The following is a 13,233-nucleotide window of genomic DNA, read 5'->3' as shown; positions in this document are numbered from 1 at the left end:
GAGAAGAGAACAACAGGTCCGCTGTTGAAGCTTGATTACGACGGCGTTTTAGAAGCTTGGTTAATCTCGCCGTTAAATTCGATAATAGGTCGCCCCAACACTTGATTTTGAGGATTGTTAAGAGCATGGCCATTGCAGATACATCTGTATCTTTTAATAATATTAAAAATAATAGTAACTTATGTTTAGATCTTTAAACCTTTGTTTTTATTTGTTGTCCTTACTCCTTCCATTAGTCATCTTAGGGTGTCTAATTTTTTTTTATTAAAAATGTGTTTAAAGTATATTTTATACTGTTATAATTGTTTGTTAAAAAATCAAATATATTACATTAAAAAAACTTTTAAACATATATTACAATCTCAAAAACAAAAAAAAACTTAAAAGTGAAAACAATAATTAATAAAAAAACCATAGAATGATAGAAACATATGAAAGCATTATAAAAAAACGTAATTAGCATCGGTCTAATCCTGAGTTGTGCCAAAGTTATGCCAGATATGTTCAACCAAATCAGCTTTCAGTCGTCGATGTATCGTTGTATCATGAACTTGATTCCAAGCGCCCATCATATTGGTGAGATTATTAATCCTATATGTGGAATATGCTAAATTGACATGTGAAGTGTCGCTTCCTTCTCCTTGATAGAATTCTGCTACATTGTACAGATTGTATCCATCTCGTTTATCTTCTACTATCATATTGTGCAATATGATACATGCTCACATTATCTTTCCTATTATTGCCTTATCCAAAAAAGTGCAGGATTTATAACAATCGCAAAACGAGCTTGTAAGACTCCAAAAGCACGTTCGACATCTTTTTGGGCAGCTTCTTGACATTGAGGAAATAATGATGCTTTCGGGTTTTGTGGAAGTGAAATTGATTGGATGAATGTTTCCCATTTCGGATATATACCATCAGTGAGGTAGTAAGCCATATTGTAATGTCGTCCATTGACAAAGTAATCTACTCTCGGAGCTCGACCTTCTAAGATGTCATCAAAAACTGGTGAACGGTCAAGAACATTGATATCATTTAAAGTATCTGGAGGACCAAAAAATGCATGCCAAATCCAGAGATCTTGCGACGCCACAACCTCTAACACGATTGTAGGTTTTCCAGATCCACGAGAATATTGTCCTTTCCAAGCTGTTGGACAATTCTTCTATTCCCAATGCATACAATCAATGCTTCCTATCATCCCGGGAAATCCGCATGCCTCTCCTTGATTGAGTAATCGTTGGAGATCCTCTGCTGTAGGTCTTCATAGGTACGTATCCTGAAACAAATATATAATTCCCTCCAAAAAAATTTCCAAGCATAGCATTGCGGTGCTATCTACTAGGCAGAGGTATTCATCCACCACATCAGCTGCACAGCCATATGCCAAAATACGAATCTGTTGTACACTTTTGTAATCCAGACAGACCCAACCTTCCCGTAGCATCTCTTCTTTGTTCGAAATATGGTACTTCATTGGATAGTGCATCAACAATACGATTGAATAATGACTTATTCATTCGAAAACGACGACGGAAACTAGCTTCAGAGTAAGTAGCTTTTTTGCTGAAATAATCATTCCATAAAAGAATATGCCCTTCCTAGCGTTCTCTATCAATAAAAGCTCTTGGCCCCCTTGAAGTAGTTGGCTGTTGTTCATTGCCATACTTATCAATGCAATCTTCAAATAGATTATCAAAGTGTTCATCAAAAAGTTCATCAAACTCATCATCTAAATCTGGTCTTTGAAAATTTTTAATTGATGATAAAAAATGTTGTTGCTGTTTGATAAAAAAAAAAATTGTAGCTGTTTGAGAAAGAATTTGGAAAAGAGATTGTTTGCAATTGGGAGCTTATTTGAAATGTGAGAGTTTTTACAATCAAGAGTAGCCGATACATACTTGGTATATATACAAGTTTATTGAACAAATGTGTTCACGGGTTTAGGGAACCTTGTGCGTCCTCACGGGAAAGAAAACGCAGACCGTGATATGTACCACAGACCAGAGACAGTTTTGTTCTCTTGTTCCGACAGTTTTGTTCTCTTGTGCGTCCTCACGGGAAGAGCATGTACGAGAGACCAGACCGTTTCGTTCTCCTGTGTTGACGTGACTTCACAAGGTTCACGGGAAGAACAGTCCGAATATCCCCTGCTGAGGATAAGCAAACAACACATGAGAGAAGAATTAAAAGCAAACAAAAGAAGAGCAGAACCACTTAGCTGTAGTTATAAGAACAGAACCATTGATCTCGGGTTACCTGCATATAAACCGAACCATTTTTCGAATATACAGACCCAAAAATTATAACTACAGCTGTTATAAACAGAACAAAAATTACACATAACCTATCCTGCAAATAAACACCCACACAAGACAAATAACAAATGTGTCGTACGTTGTATAAGTTATTAACTACTCATGTGCTTGTCCTGTTTTCGAGTCAACAACTTGTGTTTAACAAAAAGTGTGTAACTATTACAACTACCTACCAAATTGTGTTTAATTGACACAAAACAAGCTATCAATGTCAACAACAAAGCTAGACTTCAAACAATACTTAAAACATAACCATAACTAAATCAATACCTTCTTATACTACAAACAAGACTTAAAAAATAACCATAACTTAAGCCGCAACTTGTAAAAAGCTTTGTAACGTTACCTTCTCTGAGAAGCAGTGATGGTGGCACCGAGAAGCAGAGGTTGATGTTAAGCTCTGTATCTTCTCTTCTTCCTCCTTTCCTCTTCTCTAGTTCTTTCACTTCATGATAATGGTTGTTATCCTGCATTTACCACTAACCGAATAAATATATAACATATGAGATAACTAGCATATATGGCCTATTATATATCCAAATATACAATCCGGTTAATCATCACCAATATAGATCAATTCATCATAAAATTTCCTTCAAAAGTAAAAAACTTGGAGGAAAACAAGAGAGTTAAATTATAGTTTACCTCCATCTATAGAAGCAGAGTAGATTCCCTTGAGGTAATTGAGGTTATCGGCCATACACGAGACTCCCAATTCGTATGAACATCCATTGCTCCTACAAACAACAAAACAAGTTTGAATATTTTCCGCAAAACTAATCATTGAAACTTAAAAACTAAACAAAACCAACAAAATTGAAAGGGGGGGGGGGGGGGGGGGGGGTAAGCAATTGCGATTACCTGTTCTAATTTGGTAGCTGTGAGGGCTCTCTTGTATTTCGCAGCCTTCTCAATATGTCGAAGACTTGGATCGAAGAAGAAGACGATGAGGCGAGATCTCTTTCTCCAGTCTATTCATCAACCGTCGATAACATCTCAGGAAGAAGAAGCGTCGACGCGAGATCAGAACTTCGTGTTTCATCGCTTTGTCGTCACAAGATTTTGATCGATTTTTGTTTCATCGCTTTGTTGGAATCGAAAGAGATAGAAAGAAGAAACTGAGGCCTTGAATGTTTACTAGATTTTGAATGTTTACTAGATTTTAAGTGGTTTTTGGATTCTGATTCTTTGAAAATCTATTTTTTTACCATTCAAAATTTTCAAAAAATAGATTCTCTTAAATTTAGAGAAACTAGTTTTTGGGTGGTTTCTTGCAATTTTAAAGAGAAACTAAAAACCATAATTTATGGTTTTTGTAAAAAATAATTATTTTCAACGAAAACATTTTTAATTTTTGAGTTTTTAATTTTTTATTTATTAATTTTAAATTCAATAGCAAAAACTAAAAATTAAGAAATCAAAAACCAAAATTCAAAATCTAAAATCTAAAAACCAAAAACCATCTAAAAACTAATTACCAATCATGGCCTGAATAAAAGACAAAGAAAAAAATCAAAAAAAAAAAAAAAAAAAATTAAACTCTAGATATGTGACAGGTTGCGGGTCTGGGAGTATCTAAAATACTTTCCGCAGAGACACAGATCTGTGGAATTTCCAGATTAAAACATTATTTTTGAATCACTTAATTATTAAAAATAAGAAATACACCCCCAAAGTATGTACAATGGGAGTGTTCTTAAGGGTCTGATAACCCCAACACTTTCCAAAGTCAAACAAATCTCTAATAAAATTATTCCCTTTCAAAGAAAATTACACTCATGTCTCCCTTAAATAGGAAAGCGTCAATTTCGATACTTCGTTCTCAACATTAATACATACTATAAAAATTGTCAACTGTGATTTGGAAATATTATTTTGCATGCCATCGATTCATGATGGTTTATACATATAACAGCACAAAAATTATTTTAAAGTTTAATAAATGTTAAGTATAAAATGGAAGTCAAAGCCTCATCTTTCTGATAAACATTCTAACAAGTCAAGGAATCAACTACATAACACATAAACACAAAATTTTGAGAAATTTCAAGCTTAGATAAGTCATGGTCATGCGATCACCTTTGCCAAAAAAGAATCTGCTTCTAGCAAGTTCCTGCAACGATCTCAGCTACAAATCTACACAAGAGCAGCCAAAAATAACCCAAAAACTCACTAGAACGCTCAAGAACACTTTCTCTCTTCTCTTTCTCTCAAAAACGGCTAAACTTGACTATTGGCAACAAAAACTCCTTTTAAACTCGACTTCAAGGGTTTTCCTAACCCAAAACGCAACCAAAAGAGCGTTCACTAATGTCGACTCGCAAAAACCGACCTTGCATCGACCGATGCACCTCCCAAACCGGGATTCTGATTTGCGGATGTTACAACTAGTATGAGCTTCAAAAATCAAAAATGGATCGCCATACGATGAGAATGAACGGTCTATTGAAGAAATATCTACTCTTCCATTTGGTACTAATGTTGAGAGTTTGGTGGTTGCTAAAGTTGAGAAATCGAGTCAGGTTCTAAGGGTAATGAGATAGTCACCAAGGAGGTTGAAAAGAAAGATGCACCAATTGTTGATCTTCCTCTTTATAATCCTCCACTTCCATTTCCAAAAATATTTCTTACAAAAGCTAAAAAGAAAGTGCTCTCAAGTTTCAAAGCTAATATGAGTAGATTTGGAGCACATTTGCCTTATGTGGATAGCTTGTCTCAAGTTCCTCTCCATACAGAGTTCATCAAAGCTATTTTAGCAAACCGAGAGAAGGTGGGAGAAATCATGGGAATCTTTGATTCACCAAGTAAACAAGAACCCTAACCAAAATCGCTTTCCAAGCTTGAAGACCCTGGCAGATTCACTATACCTTGCTTACTTGGTGCTTTACAACTTGATGATGCCTTATGTGATTCAGGAGCAAGTATTAATGTGATGTCACTTGAGATGGTAAAGTGTCTTGGCATCAAAGACATGAAGCAGCCCTCTTCTTACATCATGTTTGGAGATGCTTCCTAAAAATCTCCACTTAGTTTGATTGAAAACTATCCACTCAAAGTTGGTGATTGCATAGTTCCAACAAGCTCCCTCTCATTCTAGGAACTCCCTTTCTCAACACTTTAGGGGAAAGCATTGATTTCCCAAATAAGAAAGTGACTCTTCTTCAAGTGAATGCCAACATATCCTATCCTATCAAACCTTCCTCTACAAAGTTTTTTGGAACAATCAATATTGAAGAAGTGACAACTAAGAAAGAGCACGGAGACTTGAATGATCAACATGAAGAGCTCCAAATTGATAAAATGGGGATTAAAGAGACTCTAAAGCGTGATGAGGAAATTTTGGATGGTGAGTGTTTAGACTCTTTATTTGATGACTCAAAGGAGATTCTAGAGAAGATGATTTGGGTCAAGCAAATAAAGCTGTTGACAAGAAGAAAAGGAAGAAGAAACAAATCCACCCTCCCACCATTGTTTCATGTCCTATGACTTTGTGTTTGCATCCCTTGGGGCTTGTTGATACTAGGATTTTGTGTGTCTATCCTAGCAGGTTCAATTAACCTTATGTGTTGTATTATTTAAGGTGTCAATCCAAATGGGATGTTGCTAGCAATCAAGATGCAATCAAGCAATCACAAGTCAGGTCAATTCAAAAGAGTGTTTGTCTAACAATCCTAGAATGATCAGAATGCAAAACGGAAATGAGTTACAAAACTAGAAGCGAAAATGTATGACAAGAAGTAAAGATGAGTAAAAAGCAAAAACGATTCTAAGCATGAACTAGAGAGCAGGATCAGAAACGGTCTCAGAAATGCAATATCTATCAAAAAGATAGAAGTCCTAAGGATGAGAGTAATTGATGTCGGATGAGTATCCTAGTCTACAAAGTGTTTAACATGCCACGAGCAAACTATCCCTAAACAATGAACATCAAAACTTAGCTAATCCAACTCTTGACAGAAGCTACTCAGACTCAACCACTTCCAAACCTAGTTCTCGCTAGAGAAACATGATCAAGCAGGCATGACAAACAAGTTCATTCATGTCAACAAACATCCTAGACACCTAATCTCTTAGGCTATGAATGAAAGTCTCTGGCACTAGTTGGTCAGACATTTCATCAAACACCTTTTGGGTGTGGAAATGTCTTGAGCCTAGTTCCAATTGATCAGAGAGAAACTAGTATTTCTAACACTAGTCCAAAAGGGAATCACACGAATCTAAGCTTAAACACCCTACATTCTATGATCATCCACCTAATCTATCCCATCCTCAAGAACTATCACACTACTTGGATCTAGAAATCATCATCAAGGATGTAATCTTAGAAAACATTGAATCAAGCTTCATTAGATAGATAAAAATGTGAAGAACAACTTTGTAGAAGAAATCAAATGTAAGAACTGAATAAACTCAAAGATGTCGGATTACAAAGTCTCAAAACATTTTTGGTGACTAGGTAGAACCTTAAGGAAAATAACAAAACGAGATCAAAGATGTCTTTTCACCAAGACTTAACAAAACGTAGTTTTATAGTCAAAACATGTAAAGCCCTAAAACTTAAAACGACATGGTAAAAAGTCGGTTTGAGAATCTCCTGAAGCGTGTGAGACAGAGCGTCTTCCTTCCTGACATGTGCGATCTAGTCAGTGCACGTCGAGTGGAATGCAATCTCAACGTGGTTCGACCCAGGTGGCTCGACTGATGCGCGGGGAGGCTGGCTCGACTGGTGGCTCGACTGATGCTCGACTGGTGGCTCGAATGATGTCTCGACTGGTGCGTTTCCGACGTCTCCTAGATACCTGAAATAACCCCAATATGCAAGATATATGCAAAGACTACCTAGATATGCATGTTATGCAAAAGAGACCAAAAACAATGAGTTAAGATAACAAAATGAATAACAAATGCATGATGAAAGAGTATAAAATATATACATATCACTTGTTGATGGAGCAATAGAGTACAAAGTGAAGCACAAAAATCCTTCTTCACCCTTTCCAAGTGTCAAAGCCAGGCTAGATCCCAAGTATCAATATGACAAAGATAAGCTTCATGACCCTCTCTCAAGAGTCATTACTATCAACTTTCACTCTCTTTTGACCAGTTCAACAGGATTTCAAGGGAGCATTAAAGCTCCTCCTCTCACTCCATTCCCTAAGGTTTATCCATTGTATATACCATTTGCGTCTTGTTTTCTTTATTTCCGTTAGTCTTTCTCTTGGACTTATCTCACACTGACAGAGTGTAAATTAATTTTGGGGGAGGGATTAACCATCTAATGTTGTGTTTCATTTAGATTTTCATATTTTGTGTGATGCATTGTTAATAGCTATGTTTTGAGAAAAAAAAAAATTTTGAAAAGTTTTAAGAAAACAAATGCATGTAGTTTTGCATATTCATTCTTGTGTTTAGGGTTGAGTCTAGAAGCATTTAGCATACATCTGCATTTGGGATGATCATGAAATTGCATTGTTAGCAGTAGAGTCTTAGGATTGAACCCACAACCCTCATTTACAGTTCACTGGTGCTTTATGAATCTTTGGTAAAAAATGAAGAATCTAAGTTTCAAGCATTGTGTCACTTGAAAGCACTTTCTTCTTGTGTAAAGCTTGTATGATCATTGCTGCATCTAGTGGCGGATGCAGAATTATTTTATGTATGGGGCACAAAACACATTATAATTAATAATACTAATTTTATGTTATAAAATATTAAATAAATAAATACTTTTTACATCAAAATAATATACATTTTAATAACATTATTTTAATAACTTTTTACATCAAAATAATAGATATCTAACCATATCACACAAATTTTATTTAAAAAAATAAATAAATGAACTATAAAGATATAATATAGTTTAATGTTACTAATTTAGTTGATTTACTTACAGTTTTCAGTAAGCTATTGATAAGTATTAGAGATACAGACTTGTAAAGATCAGAAAGTTATGAAAATACTTCTTTTCTTAATGAGATATCGGAATACAAGCTTGAGAGAACTTACGGATTCTCTCCCTCCCCCTTACAAGATTGATCCAGAATCTAGATAACCCTCTCACCCTTCCTTACCTCCTACTTTATACTACTCTTGTCTTATTCTCCCTAAGAGCCGTTGTGACCTAAAGCAATGGATAAGCCAGCTCACACTAATGACTCATTACCTTACTACGGTTACTTTATTTTTAACCATGGTGAACAGTACTAAACTGGCAGTCTTAAACCTGATCCATTTAGTCAAACCCTGACACCTCATCCCCTCTAGATCCTTCCTCACTTGTTGGATCTGTCTTGGGCCTTGAGCCTTCTATGAAATTGGTACCTTGTTGGTGACTGCCTTGCTTCATACGTATCATTACTCCCCCTTCGACTACAACCTTGTCCTCAAGGTTGAACTTTGGAAGCTGTCCCTTGATAGTGGTGACCCATTCCCAAGAGTTCTCGTAGTTGGGAAGTCCCTTCCACTTGATGAGCACTTCTGACTGTCCGTTGACAGGATTCTTGCGAGTTCCCACGACGGACTCGGGTTCAGCGTGGAGGAATCCTTCTTCGGTTATCTATGCAAGAATGGAAGCCGTTACTGGAAACTCGCCCACTGCTCGCTTCAACTGAGATAGGGTCCATAATACAGAGTCGACAGCTTCTCATTAACATGCCTTGCCAAAGAACGATGCTGATATGGACGCATTTTCAGGTAAACAAGTTCTCCAACTTCGAACTCTATCTCTTTCCTGTGTCCATCAGCCCTCTTCTTCATTCGTTGTTGAGCCTTGTGATACTGTGACTTGATCACTGTCAATACTGCATCTCTCTCTTGCAGAAGCTTCTCCAAATCGGCATTGACTGTCGAACCATTTTCATAATTGATTACTGTTGAGGGTTCTCTGCCATAGACTGCTTGGTAGGGAGACATCCCAATGGTTGTGTGGAAGTACATGTTGTAGCAATATTCTGCCCAAGGTAGGTATTGAGCCCACGTCCTTAAGTATGTCTCCAACTCCTGTTAGTCACCTCTGTTTGGCCATCGGTTTGGGGGTGATATGCTGTGCTAAAGCAAAGTTTGGTCTAGTACAGCTTAAACATTCCTTCCAAAATAGACTGGTAAATACCTTGTTTCTGTCTGATACAATGGAGCGATGAAACCCGTGTAGCTTGATGATCTCCTGGACGAACAAGGTGGTGACGTCAGTTGCTGAGAAAGGATGTTTTAATCCAAGAAATAGGGCATACTTTGACAATCTGTCCACTACCACCAAGATAGCGTTGTTCCCTCCAGATTTGGGAAGGCCCTCTACGAAATCCGTGGACAAATCTTGCCAAATCTTATCTGGTACTGGCTGTGGTTGCAGTAGTCCTCCAGGAGCCAAGGTTGAGTACTTATACCTTTGGCAAACTTGACAAGCCGCAACGTACTGTCTGATATCTTGCATCATGCCCGACCAATGAAACAAGTCTCCAATTCGATTTTGATTCTTATGCACCCCTCCATGTCCTCCCATTTTCCAATCATGGAACTCCTTCAAAATCAATCCGATCACTGAGACATCCTTGGAATGACCAACTTTCCTTGTCTCAGCAAAAGTCCATTCACCAGTGAAAAGTCTGGATGAGACTGGTTATCCTTAACGAGGTCTCGAATGATCACCTGAAGCTCTTCATCTTTGTCAACCTCCGAACAGATTTCCTCCAACTTAATGGCTGTAGGTATCTAGAGGGCAAAGAATGTGGCTACCACTTCTTTGCGTGACAAGGCATCTGCTGCTTTGTTTTCCAATCCCGGTTTGTACTGAATGTCAAAGTTGAACCCCAACAGCTTGGTGAGCCAACTTTGGTAGTCCATATTGATCTCCCTCTGCTCCAGTTGAAACTTAAGGCTCTTTTGATCCGTTCGCACTATGAACTTCCTCCCCAACAAGTAGTGCCTCCACTTCTGGATTGCAAATACTCTTGCCATGAGTTCCCTCTCATACACTGATTTGAGTCGCTGTCGGTCCGTCAGAGAGTGGCTGTAGAAAGCAAGTGGTCTCTCCTTCTGCATCAGGACTGCTCCCAACCCGGTTCCAGATGCATCGGATTCTACCACAAAAATCTCTGACAAATCGGGCAATGCCAAGACTGGAACAGTGATCATTGCTGTCTTGAGCTTGAAGAATGCCTCTCTTGCCTTGTCTGACCACGCAAACTTATCCTTTCTGAGCATTTCTGTTAAAGGACGGGCAATCTCTCCATATCCCAATACAAACTTGCGGTAGTAGCCCATCAAACCCAAGAATCCTATTAATGCTTTGATGTTACTTGGCTCTTCCCACTCCGTCATAGCTCTTATTTTGTTGGGATCCGCAGCTACCCCTTCTACTGATATCACATGACCCAGGTACTCAATCTGTTGGCTTCCAAACTGGCACTTATTCTGGTTAGCATATAGTTGGTGTTGTTGCAGGACCTCCAGTACCTTCCTAAGATGCTCTTGGTGTTCAGCCTTTGACTTACTGTAGATCAGAATGTCATCGAAGAACATGAGTACAAACTTTCTCAAAAATGGTCTGTATACATCAATCATCATAGACTGGAAGGTTGCAGGGGCGTTGGTTAGGCCGAAAGGCATAACCAGGAACTCATAGTGCTCGTCGTGAGAGCGGAATGCTGTCTTGTGCACATCTTCTGACTTCACCAGTATTTGATGATACCCTGACCTCAGGTCGAGCTTGGAGAAGATTAGTGCCCCTTGCAGTTCATCTAGGAGTTGTTCTATCATTGGAATGGGATAACTGTCTGGTACCGTGGCTTTATTGAGAGCACGATAATCCACACAGAACCTCCAGCTTCCGTCCTTCTTCTTCACCAAGGGAACCGGACTGGAAAAAGGGATATTGTTCTCCCTGATGATCCCTGCTGACAACATGTTGGAAATCTGCTTCTCTATCTCTTCCTTTTGGGCATGAGGGTACCTAAACGGACACATGTTTACCGATTCAACGTCTGATTTCAGCTTAATGGCGTGCTCTTTACCCCTCGAGGGAGGCAGTCCTTTTGGTTCTTCGAATACCACTCCAAATTCCCCCAAGAGCTGGACAAATTCCTCAGGACATGTGAGGATGGACTCGCCTCCTTCCTTTTGTAGTCCTGCGTACTCCACCAAGAATCCTTCGCCTTCCAACTTGAGGATCCTCCAGAAAGCTTTCAGAGATATAGCCATGTTAGACAGACTACTATCTCCCGTAAAGTGACTGTTTTTCCTTTTACCCAGAAAGACATTACTTGCTCTTTCCAATTCACTCTTGTGTCTCCCAACGTCTCCAACCACTTCATTCCTAAGATTACGTCTACTCCTCATAACTCCAATAATAAGAAACTTGTAACTAAGGTATACCCAGGGATTTCTAATGCTACTTCCTGACAGATCCTTGTTCCATGGACTACGATACCTGTCCCCATGCGTATCTCGTACTCCTGAGTCCCTTGCAAACCGATATTTAGCTTGTGGACCAATCGACTCGAGAGGAAATTGTGAGAAGCTCCACTATCGATTAGAATAGTCACATCCTCCTTCTGAATCAGTCCTCGCAGTTTCATGGTACGCGGCGAAGAGATTCCTGCCGCTGAGCCCAACGAGAGAACGGCGCACTCCGCTACCTCCCCTATCACCGCGTCGAACGTTTCTTCTTCAACATCGTAGAAACACTCCGCATCTCCTGCTTCCTCGCTTACCACCATCACTTTCAACTCCTTCATCCTACACTGATGGACCGCGTGGAACCGCTCATCACATCGAAAGCAAAGCCCCTTCTCTCTTCTCTCATTTTCCTTCGAGTCAGTCAGCCGCCGATAAGGAAATCGCCTTCCTTCACCAGTTTTGGTTTGATTAGGTTTTAGGTTCGTAGTTTGTTGAGACGACGATGTTTGTTTGTCTCTGGTGTTGTTAAATTTTTGTGTGGACGAAACTACCCCTTCGTTGCCCTGTTGACCTCCACTCGGGTGTTGACTGCCACGGATGAACCCCTCACCACTAGATCTTGTTAGCGTCACACCATCGTTTATCGAGGAGACTTCTGATGAAGACTCTCCGTACCACCCCTCTACCTTCCTGGAGAGACTCATCATTTTTTTTAAAGTTCTGGGCTCAAACATCTTCACCCCTACTCTGATTTTTGGCTTAAGAACAATCATAAAAGCTAACTCCAAAACTTTCTCGGAAACCTCCGGGGCGTTTGTAGCCAAAGCGATGAAATCCTTACAGTAGTGCTTGGTGTCGTTCTGACGCAAGAGCAGCAACCTTCCGCCGGCCGTTAGGCCATGAGACACGGCAAAGTCATCTAACACCCTTTCCTTCATCTGTTCCCACCCCGTCAAAGGGTTTCGGTCGCGTTCCAACTGGTACCAGGTTAGCGCCTCGCCGTTGAAACACATACGCACCGCCTTCAGTTTCTCTTCCTCCGAGAACTCCTCCATTTCGAAATACTGCTCCACTCGTTGTATCCACACTTCCGCGTTTTCTCCATCAAACAGGGGAATCTCGATTTTTCTCGTCAACGGATCCCCTATTTCTGGAACGTCGCCCCTCGTCTCTTGCATAACGGTTGTCGGTGTTTGACTGGGTGTGAAGACGCGGTGGGCAACATCAGTGGTGTTGGTATTGACTTCAGGAGGTGGTGTGTCTCTTTCTTCTCCAAATAGGCATTTCTGGATAACTCTAAGACGTCCAACTTCCCCATTTGCTTCTCCATGACGTCCAGCTTCTCCATTTGTTTCCTTGTTTCCTTGACCTCGGTTTCTATTTCTGAGATCTTGCTGACATCGCGTTGGAGGTGCTCAACTGCCTTCTGTAGCTCCTCCATTTTCTTTATCCTGGTTTGTCCTCCCAAGATTGAGCAGCTCTGATACCAATTTGATAAGTATTAGAGATATAAACT

At 39.4% G+C, this 13,233-nt stretch overlaps 1 protein-coding gene and 1 long non-coding RNA gene across 5 annotated transcripts; both read right to left on the bottom strand.

The window, feature by feature from the left end:
* Window positions 1-467: 467 nt before the first annotated feature.
* LOC147949915 (uncharacterized) lies at window positions 468-1,480 on the bottom strand. The gene is made up of 3 exons (XM_087511356.1): window positions 1,346-1,480; window positions 919-1,168; window positions 468-694 (listed from the first exon to the last, which is right to left on the bottom strand). Exons 1-3 carry the CDS (start codon window positions 1,478-1,480, stop codon window positions 468-470), a joined length of 612 nt encoding a protein of 203 aa, XP_087367482.1.
* A 345-nt stretch (window positions 1,481-1,825) lies between these two features.
* Window positions 1,826-3,627, bottom strand: LOC104791547 (uncharacterized). Of its 4 annotated transcripts, none has more exons than XR_768923.3 (4): window positions 3,183-3,627; window positions 2,967-3,058; window positions 2,668-2,788; window positions 1,826-2,156 (listed from the first exon to the last, which is right to left on the bottom strand). It is a non-coding gene; the product is annotated as an uncharacterized LOC104791547 (long non-coding RNA). The 4 variants fall into 4 exon arrangements; XR_768922.3 differs by having other exon boundaries at window positions 1,826-2,153; window positions 3,183-3,596; XR_015562003.1 differs by having other exon boundaries at window positions 1,826-2,153; window positions 2,668-2,800; window positions 3,183-3,460.
* Window positions 3,628-13,233: the final 9,606 nt, after the last annotated feature.

The sequence above is a fragment of the Camelina sativa genome, chromosome 1, assembly GCF_030686135.1.
Source record: "Camelina sativa cultivar CO46 ecotype springtype chromosome 1, ASM3068613v1".
Lineage (NCBI taxonomy): Eukaryota > Viridiplantae > Streptophyta > Magnoliopsida > Brassicales > Brassicaceae > Camelina > Camelina sativa.
Note: the sequence above shows the minus strand (reverse complement) of the source record. Positions and strands in the feature narration are given on the sequence as shown.